The sequence below is a fragment of the Onychostruthus taczanowskii genome, unplaced genomic scaffold (assembly GCF_017590055.1).
Source record: "Onychostruthus taczanowskii isolate IOZ18803 unplaced genomic scaffold, ASM1759005v1 scaffold71, whole genome shotgun sequence".
In the NCBI taxonomy this organism is placed as follows: Eukaryota; Metazoa; Chordata; class Aves; order Passeriformes; family Passeridae; genus Onychostruthus; species Onychostruthus taczanowskii.
The window spans coordinates 3,080,356-3,095,484 of record NW_024504898.1 but is presented as its reverse complement, the minus strand read 5'-3'; the positions used below and the strand labels follow the sequence as shown (position 1 = coordinate 3,095,484).

Sequence of the window (15,129 nt, the reverse complement as noted above, 5' to 3'; positions counted from 1 at the left end):
AGCCTAACCCCAGTCACAGCCAGGACTCCCCTCCTTCGTTAAGCTCCCAAGAGAAAGTGTTCTTTTTTCAGGATTTCCTATTTATTATCGCAAAGATTCAAGGTTATGGACTGTGACCCACAGAATAAGTAGAAATGTCAAAAAAAAAAAAAAAAAAAAAAAAAAAAAAAAAAAAAAAAAAAGCACAGGAATACAGCAAGGAAAACTAGACTAGTAAATCAGAATATTTTTCTTATTTGCAGAAAACTCCTAGTATTCCAGCCACTGATTTTCCACCCCTAAAAGAAATTCATATCCCCCCCCTGCTATTTCTGTCTTCCCATAGTCAGCATCTCAGGCCATTTCAGTAAGTCTGAGTCCTCTGCCTTCACCTCTCTCTGCAGACACAATTCAGCCAAGCATTTATCCTTGGGGTACCTTTTGCTGCAGGAATCTGTTCTGCAACTTCTTCTGGCCAGGTTAGGTGACTTCTTCAGTACTGGCTGACCTCCTGCTCACTGAAGCTTACAACAAGACTGCTTGATTCTCAAGCCCATCAAATCCTAAGTCATAGATAAATTTTCCTGGCCAATATGACCACATGTCTAACAGAACGTGTCCTGCAAATGTGACATCCTGATCGTAACTCCTAGTCCAAGGAACTTGGTCAGTTCAAGTAACAGTACGCGAATGAGCTTTGTTCCAGACATTACAGACATTTTAAAAATGTGATACTGTTTTCAAAATCATTTTCCTTAACTCTGAAGCCCAGCAGTATGGAATGGACCTCTGGCAAACTGCTGCTAACAGAAATAACCAGTCCATTGCCTCCAAACCTCAGAAAGCCCCTGTTTCAACAGGAACTCCCCATAAATCTGCATTTGTCAACAAGCTGCTGTTCCAATCCTCTCAACCAGTAAGGCAAATACAATGTAGCAGGAAAACCACCTACAGTAAGAGCAGTTTAATTTAGGAGTGTACCTAACTATTAACTTCAGGTGTATCAGCTTTCCACCAGTCATATATTTATCTCAGTATATGATTCACAGACTTTTTATATTCTCCACACAACATACACTCAGTTTATGTATCAGGACAACAGAACGATGAATCTAAGTTTTAGTTGAAATGTTTTTCTGGTGTTATTAAAAAAGTACGATATCCACATGTGAAATAGTATATTTTCTATAGTAAATCAAGTGGAAATAAATAGGGTTTCCAATCAAGTGAAGCATCAAAAATCTGTCTCTGTGCTCAGACAGAGTATTACACAAGAACAGGCTATTCTGGAAAGTGAGCAATTCAGCTCTGAGGTGTGCATGTTGTATGTGGGTACACACACAGGTCAAATGTGATCTGTTCAAGGATCAAAAATGCCATGCATGTGTTGCATCATTGGGATTCTGGCACCTTGACATAATTACAAAAGCTCTAAATATTGTTCTTATGCATTGCCCTTTCCTGCATTTAAGTATTCTAAAGGTCTTGGAAGGTTTTAACTTACTGAAAGACTGCTTTCTTTACAAATTTGTTGCTTATTATAAATGTTACAAATTAACACAAATTTCCTTGCTGACTGTTCAAGGGAAATTCTATAACATAACCCTGGTGGTAAATAGTCTCAATGGTCCAAGTTTTTTCCTCATAGCTGTGAAATCCATACATTTGAGTCAAACTTTAAGCCTTTCTTTAAAGTATAAGGGCTAAAAACTAGGTCTTGGTCTTGACACAGTCTATTAGCAAGTTAAAAACCGTTAGTTTGATTCTGGTTATGATTAAATGGTCCTAGAGATACTGGCATCTTTATCTTTCACTTTACTGAGGACAGCTGAGAACACAAAAACAAAGCAAGAGAGGGTCAGGGAAAATGTTTCTTATAACACAGACAACGAAAGTTTAATCTGAAGAAAATTCTCCTGTGCCTTGAGAACGTCAAAGGAGCCAATGTTGAAGTGAAAGACTGGACTGCAGATATGTAGAGAGACATAGGAATTCATGCCTTACATGTTACCTAGAAACATCTTCCACAGCTTAAAAGCTGACAGGTGAAGACAAGGCACAGACAGTATCATTAGCAGTGAGGGGAACCAGTCTCAGTGATGAAGACTCTGGTACCAGGAGGAAGATAAAAATGACAAGCTATTTCAGCCATTCTGATATTGAGCCAATCCTCACATTTCCAAGAGACAAAGAAGTGAGCAAAGGTTTTTAGTTTAGAATGGAAAAAAAAAAAAAAAAAAAAAAAAAAAAAAAAAAAAAAAAAAAAAAAAAAGTAGGTCTGATGTATGGAGAGGAATCCAGGCTGTCAGCTTTAAAATAAACTATTGGATGCACTGTGGAGAGAAATGAAGTAACAAGGCAAGAGTGTTAGGAGATTCCCTGCAAAAAAGCAGGCAGTCAGCACAATAAAATTTCTCAGAGAGCTAAAACACATGACAAGTGTAATACCCACAGGAACCATTGGAGAGCAAGGCTTATGTGTCATCATCACACAAATGAAGGAAGAAGAGCAAAAGGAGGCTAAAAAATTGTATAGACATCATGCTCCAAAAATTGTGGGAGTCTCAACTTTCTCTTAGAGCTGTGTAGAGGTAGCACTGTCTGCAGGAAAACAACTTGTGGCCTGGTAACAGAGAGGTAAGACAACCTCTGACTTTGGCTAGCAAGCTTACCAAACCAAGCGCTTCAGAGGCAGATTTTAGGGTTGCTCATCTGGCTTTTTGTTTTAAGAACATAACTATAAATTTAAGCAGTACCTAGAAGATTGAGACCCTGATGGGGGGCTTTAGCTTTCACAGGCTAAGGATGAAGCGATCATAAATGCAGAGTAGATCCTGCCTACACCTCCTGCCCCAGCCTTTCAGTCTTTAGAAGAGGGGCTATATCATATGTAGGAACAAAAGACAATGCAAAATTTCCCCTATCTGTGATTAAGGTTGACAAAACACTATCTAAAATCATAAGCACCTGATGCAATGAGGTAAGATATTTGTGCTTGAAGTATAGAGAACAAAAAAAAAAAAGTAACTGTCCCATCTTTTATGCTTTGGAAGAGATCCCAAAACCATTAGGATCAAAAATGAAAATGTTGAAACAAGTAGACTCAAGCATTTGCCAGCAAAAGCAATAAACCCTTTTTATGGCTCCCTGAGGAAATGGGGGACATAATCAAGTACTAAGTATCACCAAGATATCTATGTTGACATTTCTCTGTTTCATGCAGGCACATGTATAATCAGAGTATGCTGCAATTTTATTTTGTTACTGCAGCTTTACAAGAAGATCATCATTAGGAAATCACTCACTAACTCTTCAGTCATGCAGAGCTGAGGAAAAGATTAATTTTATATCTATGTATCTCTGTAAAAGATAATCAGAAAGAGATTTTACGTGTGTGTGTGTATACACATTGCTTTACCACAAGTCAACATGGTTGAAAGAAGGCTAAAAGTCTCTAGATATAAAAATCAACTCCATAAACAAATTTTTGCCAAGTCAGACAGTACTGCTGTGCAGAGATAAAAGCAATAAAGGTTAGCCTGAAACAGTGTCCTGACACTCAGTTGCCTATGTAAAAGTCTATTCCAGCATTAAGGTTATTTCACACACACCAACACATCTTCAAAATACTCATCTTCTTCCAAGAATAATTAACTGTAACCCATGTCTAATGGGAATATGTTCCCTGTAAGACATGAGTATTGCAGATAGGTATGACAAAGCCACAGCCTTTATGCTGTGCAGAGTATAAAGATGACTCTCAAAGTATAAATCTTCAAGACAAACCAAACAAGCAGAAGTGCCCACTTGAATTTTGTGAGCCAGGAGAGGATGCTACAGCCAGCCCTGCCAGGCACGTCTGTTGGAAGGTCACTTACAGTCAGCCTCCTTGGCTCTTAATATATAACATTACATAATAAGCAACTAAAATATCAAAGATAAACCAGGAGAAGCAATTGGGTGGGACTTCCCCAACAGAAATAAGCCTTTACACCAGTTTTCATCTTCCACATTTTTCCTGTATTTTCCAGAGAGTGCAAAACTGCAGTGTAGCCAGTGATGCCAATGCCACTCACTGCTTCAACTCTCCTGTGAATACCCTTTCCTCCCAGCTAGCCAGGGAGCCCTCTGTGTTTGCCACTTTGAACTCTTCTAAAGCATCAAGCACAGCAAGGCTAAAAGCCAATTAAAATAAGTTGGTATTCACTCGCTGAGAAGGCACTTTAAGAAGAACAGTCATTTTAATAACAGTCAAGTTTTCTCATGGATGAGGAAAATCTTTTCGGGAGAAAGGCCATTACACAATCAGTAAGTACAATGAAGACTGTCACAAAGGAATGATAACTAGGAAGGATTGTGCAGCAGTAAAACAGCAGAGAGGTACATGACACTTAAAATGCAGGTTCCCTTTCACTACTGAAGGACTTGATGTCAGCAGCTAAGAAGTGTATGTATGGGGGAAATAATTTCTTAGAATTACTGTGGAAGCAATAGCATTCATTTTAATGGATTCAGAGTAAAAACCAAAAGCTAGTCATATCCATGTGGGTCACTTGCTATTTTTAAACTATCATCAGTTACAACATCTTTCTGTTAGTATCTCAAATTCAAAGCAGTGGCAAAGGTTAACAGCAGTTTTCATATTGAATCCAGTTCTGGAATTAACAGAACAGCCTCCGAGCCTCAGCAGCAATAACCACATCCCCAGTGTGCTGGCACTACCCATGGACACAGCGTGCCCTGCTGCAGAGCTGACACAGGGAAGGCTCTCACACTTAGGTGACACCAAGCCACACGAGCAGCTTTCTTTTCACCTAGCTACTGATGGCAAGAAATGCAGGTGCACACACCACACTTCCATAAACAGCCAGCACATTAAAGACTGTCATCTTATGCACAGACAAGTTAATTGCATTTTAGAATCCTTTTGTAGCATGCTCCTTTGTTTCCATCCCTTTTTTCATTAGGAATAGTCCCCCAGTTTCACAATAAAATAGCAGGTGAACATGTCTAACTTACATAAAAAAAAAATCTCCTCAATCCTAGCTTATTTTTTTAAGTCAAAGTGAGAAGTGAAGACAGCTATGGAAAGGCATGGCATTCTGAATAAGCAGACCATTTTATTTAAACATTTCCACAAATCCAGCACACCAAGACCCACTGCTCAAACTCCCCTCTCCAAGGAGCTTACAAGGCAACAGAATAGGAATCAGTAACACACCCAAATACACTTAAAATATGCAACAGATATTCTGGTGGCTTCAGCTGCCTTTAAAACCATCTACTATAGACCTATTTCAACAAGGAAGCGGCATTTTGAAAACACTACAAGCAGAGAAAGTGGCAGCTGGGGAGAAGTAGCCCAGGCTACAGCAAACCTGCAAGTCCCACCAGTGTGGCTTCAGGGCCAGCACCTTCCTGTGGCAGCAGCTCTATCCCACGGCTGAACCATCAGGGCCAGCAGTGCAGCCAAGCCCCAGACACCCCTGACAGCAGCGTGACACACAAGAGCTCTGCCAGGAGAGGGGAGATCCTTCTCCACGTATCACTCACACAAACATCTGCATCAAGAGAAATGAAGAGCTTCCACCCAGCCTTTGAAAAGCAACATGGAATTCCAAAGCCATGAAGAAAGCACAAGAAACCACACACCTCCTCTGGCTGAGGGCAGAGTTCATCTCCTCAACTTCAATTTTGAGGGAGCCTTCAACTCTTTCTCCCCAGTAAAATTAAAAAAACCCAACAGTTTCTTCCACCATAGGCTCTTTAGGTACTTCTAAAGTAAAGTGATTTGTCTGATTTCAGGATAAGGAAAAAAAACCCAAACCAACAGTTTCCCACAATTTTGCTTTTCTCCTTTCACACTTGGTTAATTGCAGGCTGAAGTGCTTTTTAATAGGGGAGAAAAAAGCAGGGCATTTTAGCTCAATTACCTATGTCTGGTAGACAAAAAGATCTGAACTGCTGAGAATGACTGTGTATTCTTTACAACACTAGTAAAAAACCCTTCAACATAAATACTCCTCCAAAAATTGCTTGTATCACATTCTTTCAATGTAGACACCACTTAGTGCAAAGCAGGGCAAGAAAGGCTATATTCAGTATTTAACGGGGATAAAGCTTTAATCCTGAGTCACAAATAAGTACTCTGTGTTGGGGGAAAAAAAAAAAAGAAAAAAAGAAAAAAAAAAAAAGAGTAAGTCTACAAGCTGGTATTTCTGGCTGTCAGCATGGAAACAACAGACTTGAGTTAAATACTGAGGCTGTCTCGAACACACAGGGACAGTTCAGCAGCCCAGTGCTGGACTCAGAGCATCCACCATGTAAGCAAGGAGAGAACATCCATGCAGACAACACCTGTTAAAGACCTAGATAGGAGCTACAAAATGTTTTTACTTCTCACCCCTAACAGGCCAAGATACATAGTTCTAGAATGCAAACTCTGTCCTCTAACTTTTTTTTTTGTTTCTTTAATAATGGTGGAGCTGAGGTTCCTGCTTCAGATATCTGGTTTCTAAATCAGTTGAGGGTGAAGCTGCCACCTCAACCTAATGGAGATAATGGTTGTTCAGACAGCAGCAGATGGGGGTGGGAACAGCTCCCTACCAGAAGCAGGAAAAGGTTTCACCCAGATCTCTAAGATATTTTGAACTACTCTGCAGAGCCAATAGGTAAGGGGACCCCAACTTTCATAAGGAAGGAATGGGGGAAAGGGCTGCTATGCACCCACAAAGGGACTGAGGATATAAGAGGCTCATAGCTAGCTGAACCATGACAATTTTCTGTCACAGGGAATCGACCCTTCCCATCACTGCTTCCACAGCTCTCTCCATGCACTGCAGGAAACCATCCTGGCTTGGAGTCCAGGCCCTTGAGAAGAGAGAGTTTGGGTAAGTCAGAGGCAAGGTTTACATCTGCTTCCAGTGCGCTGGGAGCACACAGAGCATTGGTCTAGAGTTCTCTCTAGTCACTCTGTTAGTGAGCCCAGGACACTCAGTACTTCATAAAGGTGTTTCACAGGTTGCACAGATATTTCTAAATGGTGCCCAGGACTGCCTGTACAGGTGACCCAAAAGCACTTCCTGCTGTATGGATAATTACTTTGGGTGAAAGCAATTTCAGTGTTCAGGTAATCTTTCTATAGCACAGGAAATATTAAATATACACTGCAAAGGAATACACATCTATAACTACTTCTGTTTAGCACAACATTTTTAAATTAAATTTCTAAAAGAACAGTATCTGAATTGTTCATTCTGTTTGAATGACCAAATACAGTTCATTACAGAAAATTTACAATGCAGTATTGTGAAATCCAGAGCTAAGGTTGCACACTAGTTGCCACACAGATTTTGTTGTTTACACAGCCAAAGAAACCTTCCCTATCACCTTTCTCTCACCATCCTTAAAACAAAGGCCTACTTTACCAAACAAAAAGGAGACAGGTGAGAACCCAGGTCTCTCTCCCATCAACCTCTTGCCAAAAACATAGACCCCTAAAGACTAAGTAAAGAAGCACAGAGATGGGGACATCATCAGCACCTGAGAAATAATTCTGGGCATCCTGTTGGACTTGATAGTTTTTATATACTCCCTCATCATCTCCTTTTCTGTTTTCTCATCTGCACCAAGAGCAGAAGTTCCTAGACTTGCTGCAGATGCCCTGCATCAACAGAGGAGTTCAGTCCTTGTGTTCTTTCAGGGAGAATCATTGGCAGACCCATTTAGAGACATATTTCCATTGCAAAGTAGCAAAGAAAAATTGGAAGTGGTTCCAAAAGCAATTTCCTGAAGTGGACAAAGGATAACCTCCAGCTCTTACAGGGCTCAGACATGTGCAACATTAACCTGCCATGGAACCACCTCGCTCTGACAACAAGCTGGTGCAGCAGACATCAGGTTACCTCCCCTCAGCTCAGCACACTCCAGCCAACACAACCAGGGCGCTCACACAGGAGCAGAAGGCAGGCAGGTGTGTGAGCTCTGCAGTATCACAGACATAGCATCTGTTTGTGAGAACTTTTTAAGTCAGATGATTACAGGACATGCAGAGGACCACCTTCCCTCTTCAGCCTCTGTGTGGTTCCTACAATTACACGGTGCTGCTGAGCAGCTTTAACAGCCAGATGTGCCACCAAAGGCTTCCGCACACAAAAGAAATCCAAGTTGCTGGTTTTCTCTTCTTTGTCTTATGTCACAATCAGAGGGTATTCTGGTGCTGATTTGACAGAACTTCTCATGAAGATGACATTAACAAACATAAAAATGAACTAATTTATCTTAATTAAATACACTACCCTTATAGAAACAAATTAACAAAACCCCCAAACCCACAGAAACAACAACAAAACCCCAACCCACAGAAACAAAGAAAGAAACCCAAAATCACTGCTCTGAGGACTACAGATTGATTGTACTCCAAAGATATTTCAGAATTACCAGCATTATAAGCTATCCAACTACCCCTGCCTGAAGGGCAGATCTGAAATACATGCTGGTTAATTAAAGCTATATAGCGTGTCTTCTAAATTTCTCTCAAAAGAAGAATTCATAATTTTTCTACCCAGCCACACACCATAAAGCAAACTCAGAGAAAAGATTTGTATTACAATTAAAACAGACTGTGCAGTCAAAAAACTGAGCAAGACTCACTTTAAAAGCCTGTAACAAAGTGATTTAAAATAATATTCAGGAAGAACAAGCAGGTTGCCAGAGAAAGGATAATGTTCTCAAAAGTGGGTGCTCAGTTATGATCCTAAATCTAGTATTAGGAGGCTTATGTCAAAGTGGCTTATTAAAAACGAAGACTGACATTATTTTGCTGGCAGTGGAGATGAGTTAGGTCATCTCTAGTGTGTGTAGATAGATACTAGAATTCTAACAATGAGCGCTGCAGCCAGATGAGCTAAAAATAAACCTTTTCTGTATCTACTCTGTGGATACAGAAACTTAGTCTGATACAGAGCATTGCAGAACAGATATAATGTTTTTATCCTGCAGATTTACAGCTTCTCTCCCATTTGTGTTCCACAAAAGGTAACAGAAGTATTATGTTCCTCTTCATATACTGTTTTTCTTTCACTGTACCGAAATCCAGTTTGCTTTTACTTTCATCTGCAGCACTAGCATGTGTGGCCCACAGACAAGAAGGTACCTGACAGGACTGACACCCATGCTGATTCATGGGTGGCCAGTTGCCCAAATTACCACTTATGAAAAGGGACAAAGTAATTGCCTAGTGGCAGTGATACCACTGCTTCTGCTGGGAGACATCTACTTATCCGGGTGGCTACCTCCTAAGGAGCAACCAGCTGGAGGGCCACTATCACCTCCCACCCTTAGGTCCACCCTGAGCTGTCCAAGTGCACAGTCCATGCCCTGTTGCTCCTACTATGTGGTGATGCTTCTTGGTGGAGAACCAAGAAGCCTGCAAAACAAAGTCGCCACCAAACCTCTTCAGGAAAAACATGTTGGAGTACTTTATCCTCCAACTCAGACCAACACTAAGAACAGCAAGCACCACTATCGTTATCACTAGCTGAAATACATGTGTCAGCAAAGTTTCAGTTCCCTTATTTCTCTGTAGTGGATTGGTGTTTGCTTGGGTTGTGTTGGATTTTTTTAATTGCTCCATAATACCTTGCATTAGCAATGTTAGCAATACTGTTGCTGGAACAGCTGACACTTGCTAGTATTTAACTTCTCCAGAGCAGCACCCTTGTTACAGTTCAATGCTAGCATTCAATTCTATTTAGCACTAATAGATATGTGTGCTTTTAGGACTACAAACTCTCTTTGACGTATTGCCTTATGATTTTGTGTTTAAGTCAGAGTGATCAAACATATGCACTTTAAATAGATATATAGCTTTTTTAAAAGTGCATCTTCCAGACAGCAAGTTATCAGCAAAATAGAAACCCATGTATCAGTTTAACTGCTGTCTTTTAAACAACAAGGGAGGAAGAGGAGACTTAAGCCCAGATAGCAGAAGTATAACAGAAAGTTACTACGGCACTTGCAGTGTTGTTCTTTGTGCTCCATAGAAAGTCTGTGAAAGGTTAAAGTGAAGCCAGGTCTCAGCAGAGCTTTACCAGCATGGAGGTTAACCACGTTAGGTAGGAACTGAACACACTAAACATGTTTCCTAGGATGTTTTCCATGAAAAGGCAAGAGTCAGTTTGTTTGGGAGGGCGAACAGCATGTATTTAGATATAATAAAGGGACTCATTTATAAGGCAAGTATACTGGGGAACAATCTATGAAAGCAAAATTATTTAAGAGAGGGCACACCCAGAAAATGTAACAGTTTGAACCAATTATTCTTTTTTGGATGCTGCCAGGGAGGCTGAAAGAGATAGAACATAGTGCCTTTCCTAAGACAAAATTTCATCATTTGCACATCAAATTGGGAACCTAACAACCCTTTCACAGATCAGGAACTGTGTGTTAGAGCAAACTAATTTGAGTTTAATGAGAGGCAGAATCTCTCCAGCTGAACAATTTCTCATTTCCCACGCAGCTCATCAAAACACATACCCAAATGCCCTTGATGCCCTGACACTTGTACTGCATGCATTAGCACACCCACATACACAAGATTTTCAGCATAAACTAAGACACTAAAGTGATCATAAAACATAATAAACGAACTTCATAAAGGTGACAATGCTAGGGTAATATTTAAGCATCTTCAATACCACCTTACCCTGTCTCTTTTCCGATCAATACAGACAGTTAATCTACTGTCTCCTGGGCACTCTTCAGCTGCTAAGCAGTATCATGCCAGTGCATAACTAACTTATATGCCCAGTTGTTAATTTGTCGGTTTTCAGCAATGAGCATATGTGAAGTACACAGCAGTGCAGCAAAGCGATCAGTGACTAAGAACAAATTTGGATGGTTTAAGGGAAGCATCAGTAGAGGAAAATTCCACTGCTTTGCAAGCAATCACATAGCTCTCAAGAGCAGTAGTACTCATCGGGGAGGAAATGCTTCACTTTCCCCCTCCCCTCGAGTGCTGAATTTCTCACGTGTGGTTACCCTCAATATGCTTATCCCGACCAACATCGGGCAGGTGTTTCACATGGCTCAGCAGGAACAGATTCCGCTGGCGAAGGAGAAGTGCCCCCGGCGCTTATGGCAGTAGCCAATCACCAGCAGACAAATTATTTTTCAAATGGATGGCTGCTCTTCACCGCAACCCACTCTGCTCTGCGTAGCAAACTGCGCACCGAGCACAGCCGTGGAGTTCCCCGCGGAGCGAGGGCTCTGCGGCCCCAGTTCGGGCTCACCTGCCTCCCTCTGCGCCAGGCTCTGATAGCACCAGGGAGAGCAGACCAGCACCATTAACATCATCCTGCAGAGCCCAGCTCCTCTGGGCCATCAGCCCCACAAACGCAGGGGAGACACACAGCTACTCCTGAGGGATTTACTTTCCCTTTACTCACACCCACCGAGAAGAGGGGCCTGGAGTGGGCGAACTCAACTCAGTAGAGCCCTCGTTCCACCAGGAGGGCTCTGGATGAGCCGCAGACGGTGTCAGGGTGTCTGGTCAGTGTCACTGCGGTCAGTCGGGATCCGCAAACGCGGGCCGCCGGTGACAGCAGCGCGCCGACAGCCAGGGAGCAAACCCGGAGGCTGAACACGCTCCTTTCCGCGTGGCGCGGCCACAGCGGGGCCAGGGCAGCCGATGGCGCTTTCCAAAGTCATCTCTGCCATGACCTGCACGGCTCGGCACTCCATGCTGGAAGTACGGCCGGCGGGGAGGGTCAGCGGAGCGCTGTCCCCGGCAGCCCGGCGGTGAGGCGCACCTTCCCGCAGGACGCCGCGCCGCTGCCGCACGGGAGGCTGCGGACCGCGTGTCCCCCCTCAGTGTCCTTCTGCCCCCAACCCCAGGAAAGGCGAGGGGAGGGGATCCAGGAGCACCGGCGGAGACGGTCGGGCTCTGCGGCGAGCGGCTCCCCCTGCCCGGGGCTCGGCCTACTGGGCGCTGGTGCTCCTCCGGCGGCACGGAGGGGCGCGGCCGGTACCGGGCCCTCCGCCGCCTCTCCCGGCACCTGCCGGGGCTGACACCGGGGGCTGAGGCGCGGGCGGTGCCGCGGCCCCGGCGGGACTCACCGTAGATCATGGCCAGGCCGGTCTCGTGGAGAAAGCGGACGCGCCGGTGCTTGAAGAGCCAGATGGTGAGGATGGTGAGAGTGAGGAGCAGGATGAAGGTGAGCAGGCTCACGCTGTCCTGCCGGTGGCTCTCCTCCGCCTCCTTCTCGGTGGCGAGCTCCTCCATGGCGCTGCTGCTGCCGCCGCTCCGCTCCGCCGCCCGCAGCCCCCCGGCTGCCAGCAGGAGCAGCGAGAGCAGCGGGAGCCGGCGGCGCAGGGGCTCGGCCATGGCTGCGGGAGCCGGGATGCCGCGGCGGCCCACGGGCACTGCCCACCGCCCGCCCGGCCGGCCGGCGGGGGAGGGAGCGGGGAAGGGAAAGAAGGACGGCGGGAGGGAGCGGCCCCGGCGCGCAGGAGCCCGCCCGCCGCTCCCTCCCCCGGCCCCTTAAAGGCGCAGCCCCGCCGGCGATCCCTCGGCCGGGCAGCGAACGCCGCTCCGCCGTGAGGACGCGGTGTCGCTGCTCCCCCCGTGCCCGGCCCGGCCAGCCCCGCCCGGCGGAGGTGTAGCGGTGGCGAGATTTCCCCCTCCCCGCGGGGCCGGTTCCGCTCCGGGAGCTCCAGGTGCCGCCTCGGTGGCGCGGGCAGAGCTGTGGGGCCGGCGCCGCTCTCCCTCCCCGCGGTGCGGAGCGAACCTGTGAACCTGTGAGCGGCTCTCACCGGGGCGGTGCTGGAAATCATCGCCCCAGAGCCCGCCCTGCATGGCCGGGCTCGAAATGGGCCAGGAGGGCACGGCCCCGTGAGGTGTGGCAGGGAAGAAGCGCTGTCGGTTTTGTTGTTTTGGTTTTTTTGGAAAACTTACTAAACGTAAATTGCTGACTTGGAGGTTTTCATCCAGGTACATCCTACTGGACATCTGCTTCTAGGAAACAAGACAATTGTAGGAAATTAATAGAGAGCTAGTCAGCAATTTTCATTTGGATTTTTTTTCCTCTGAAAAGAAAAAGTGCATATGTTTACTGTTTGAAAATCATCTCGAGTTAGGGAAAGGACAGAAAAGTCACTTTTTGCAAGCAACCCCAAAATCAGCACTTTCTTCTTTAGCTTTTTTCCTTTTTCTTAAACGAGTCACAACCACTTTAAAAGATGAAACAGACGAAACATTGAGCAGTGAAATTGTTTTTAAAGAAATACAAACAGCTGCAAAACTATGTTTGTGTTTTTCTTTTGGGGTTTTGTTGGTTGGTTGGTTTTGGTTTTTTGTTTAACCAGCTTCGGCAGGAGAGTGTTCTGCCTTTTTCTACCAGAGGAATATCCCCCAGCTCCCAGTGGTGGTGTAAACAGTGTTGACATTTCTGCTCCTGGGGCCTTTCTCCCAGAGTTATTTTCAATCACAACATCTAATATGTATTTTTTCAGCCATTATTTTGCATAAAAAGAAAGCACAATAACTTTGGCCACATTTTTAATTAGTTGCATGCCAGGTCTTATCTCGTTTAGGGTTGTGCTCTTTCTTAGCATGGTTGCCATGTTTCTGAGGGTATTTATTGGGATGCTCTAGTCACAAGAAACTTTTATCTCCTGCTAATGCATCTGGAATTGTCTTTGTGTCATATGCTATTTTTTAGAAATTCCCTTTTATAAACATTTCAAGATGACAGCTATGTAAATCTACACTTCTATTTATATGTAGTCCTTTTAAAGACAGTATTTATGCAAACTCTCCTTAACAACCTTAAAAATCCAATGTAATTAGGTGCAATTATATTTAAATATTTGATTGTGCAGGGCTGAAAGCTTACTTTGATAGTGCCATCATTTGTAAGCCTCTTAGAGATGAAAAGAAGTAATTTGCCTTGAAGACTTAGCTCTTAAACCTATGTGAACCATTAAAAATTACTGCCTCAAGGCTGACTTATGTTAAATCTCATATTCAAAATTAACATTTCTGGTATAATGAGAGCATTATACCACTGAACCTTTACTGTGTATCTTTAGGACATACAATCTACACACAATGTAACATATATCTTTAGGATATAACAACCTACAGACCTCCTAGCAGACTGGAGTCATGTACTGCAGTGCTAAGTATGTGTAATGCTAATAAAGTTGTAAAATAAAAAATGAGATAGCAATAACAGGCTCTTCTCTGTGGGTTTGTTTTTTATGTGCTGCATAGTGCTGGGCAAAGTCTGTCACTACATGATGGCTCTTTTTAAGGAGACAATTTCCATGTGTATTGTAATTTTATCCACCTCTCAGCGGAGCTGCAGTCAGGGTCTTAAGTTACTTCCTGACAAGTCTTCCACCAGTAACCTGTGTTTTATCCTTCTACAGCTCACTGCATACTATGGCTCTTGCTCTCCATGCAATAATGAGAAATATCCAAATATCCAGGCATTTGTTTTAATACTTAAGGATAGTAGACAATTTTTTTTTTTTTTTTTCCCAGCTGAACTCTGTTGTTTATGGAGGAAAGCATTCATCCATGGTTTGATGTGTCAGTGCTACCATCAGCTCAAGCTTTGAATCCTCACATTCACATTTACCAGGCTTTTTCATGCATTGTACAGGTATCACCTTGTCTGTCCTTCAATTATTTTTATCAAATTAAAAATATAATATTCACTACTCTTGTGTACAAAAGGTGAGTACAGCTTATTCTTTCTCTGGACTGAGTGGGTGTAACTAAATCCTGTATGCAAAATGGTGATGGGAACATGATTGTTTCTGTCTGTGCAGAGCATCAAAATTTAATAGTGATGTAATTGACTTCTCTTCAACTCAGTGTTCCATCTAATAAGTTGTTGCCAGGGAACTTGATATGCAGAGCATATTTGATTTGTACAGGCCATAACTTGCTGTCTCTTTACACTCATGGACTGGTATCATGATGCATAAATACTTAAACTGATTCAAACAGCATCATCTAGAGTGCACGCTATCAACTAAGGAGAAAAGGTATCAGGTGGAGCTTCTTTGTACATCTCTGTAAACCAGGCTGCATCTTGTAAGAGGGTTGTGTAGACACAGCTCGGCTCCTCGCAGTGGTGT

At 43.7% G+C, this 15,129-nt stretch overlaps 1 protein-coding gene across 2 annotated transcripts in view; it reads right to left on the bottom strand.

Annotated features, from left to right (window-relative positions):
* Nucleotides 1-12,443, bottom strand: part of SLC9A7 (solute carrier family 9 member A7) — a 69,565-nt gene extending 57,122 nt beyond the window's left edge. For both annotated transcript variants that reach the window (XM_041422134.1, XM_041422135.1), the window contains exon 1: nt 12,097-12,443. In XM_041422134.1, the coding sequence (XP_041278068.1) occupies nt 12,097-12,364 (268 nt within the window). In that variant the 5' untranslated portion in view covers nt 12,365-12,443. The remainder of the gene's footprint in view (nt 1-12,096) is intronic.
* Nucleotides 12,444-15,129: the final 2,686 nt, after the last annotated feature.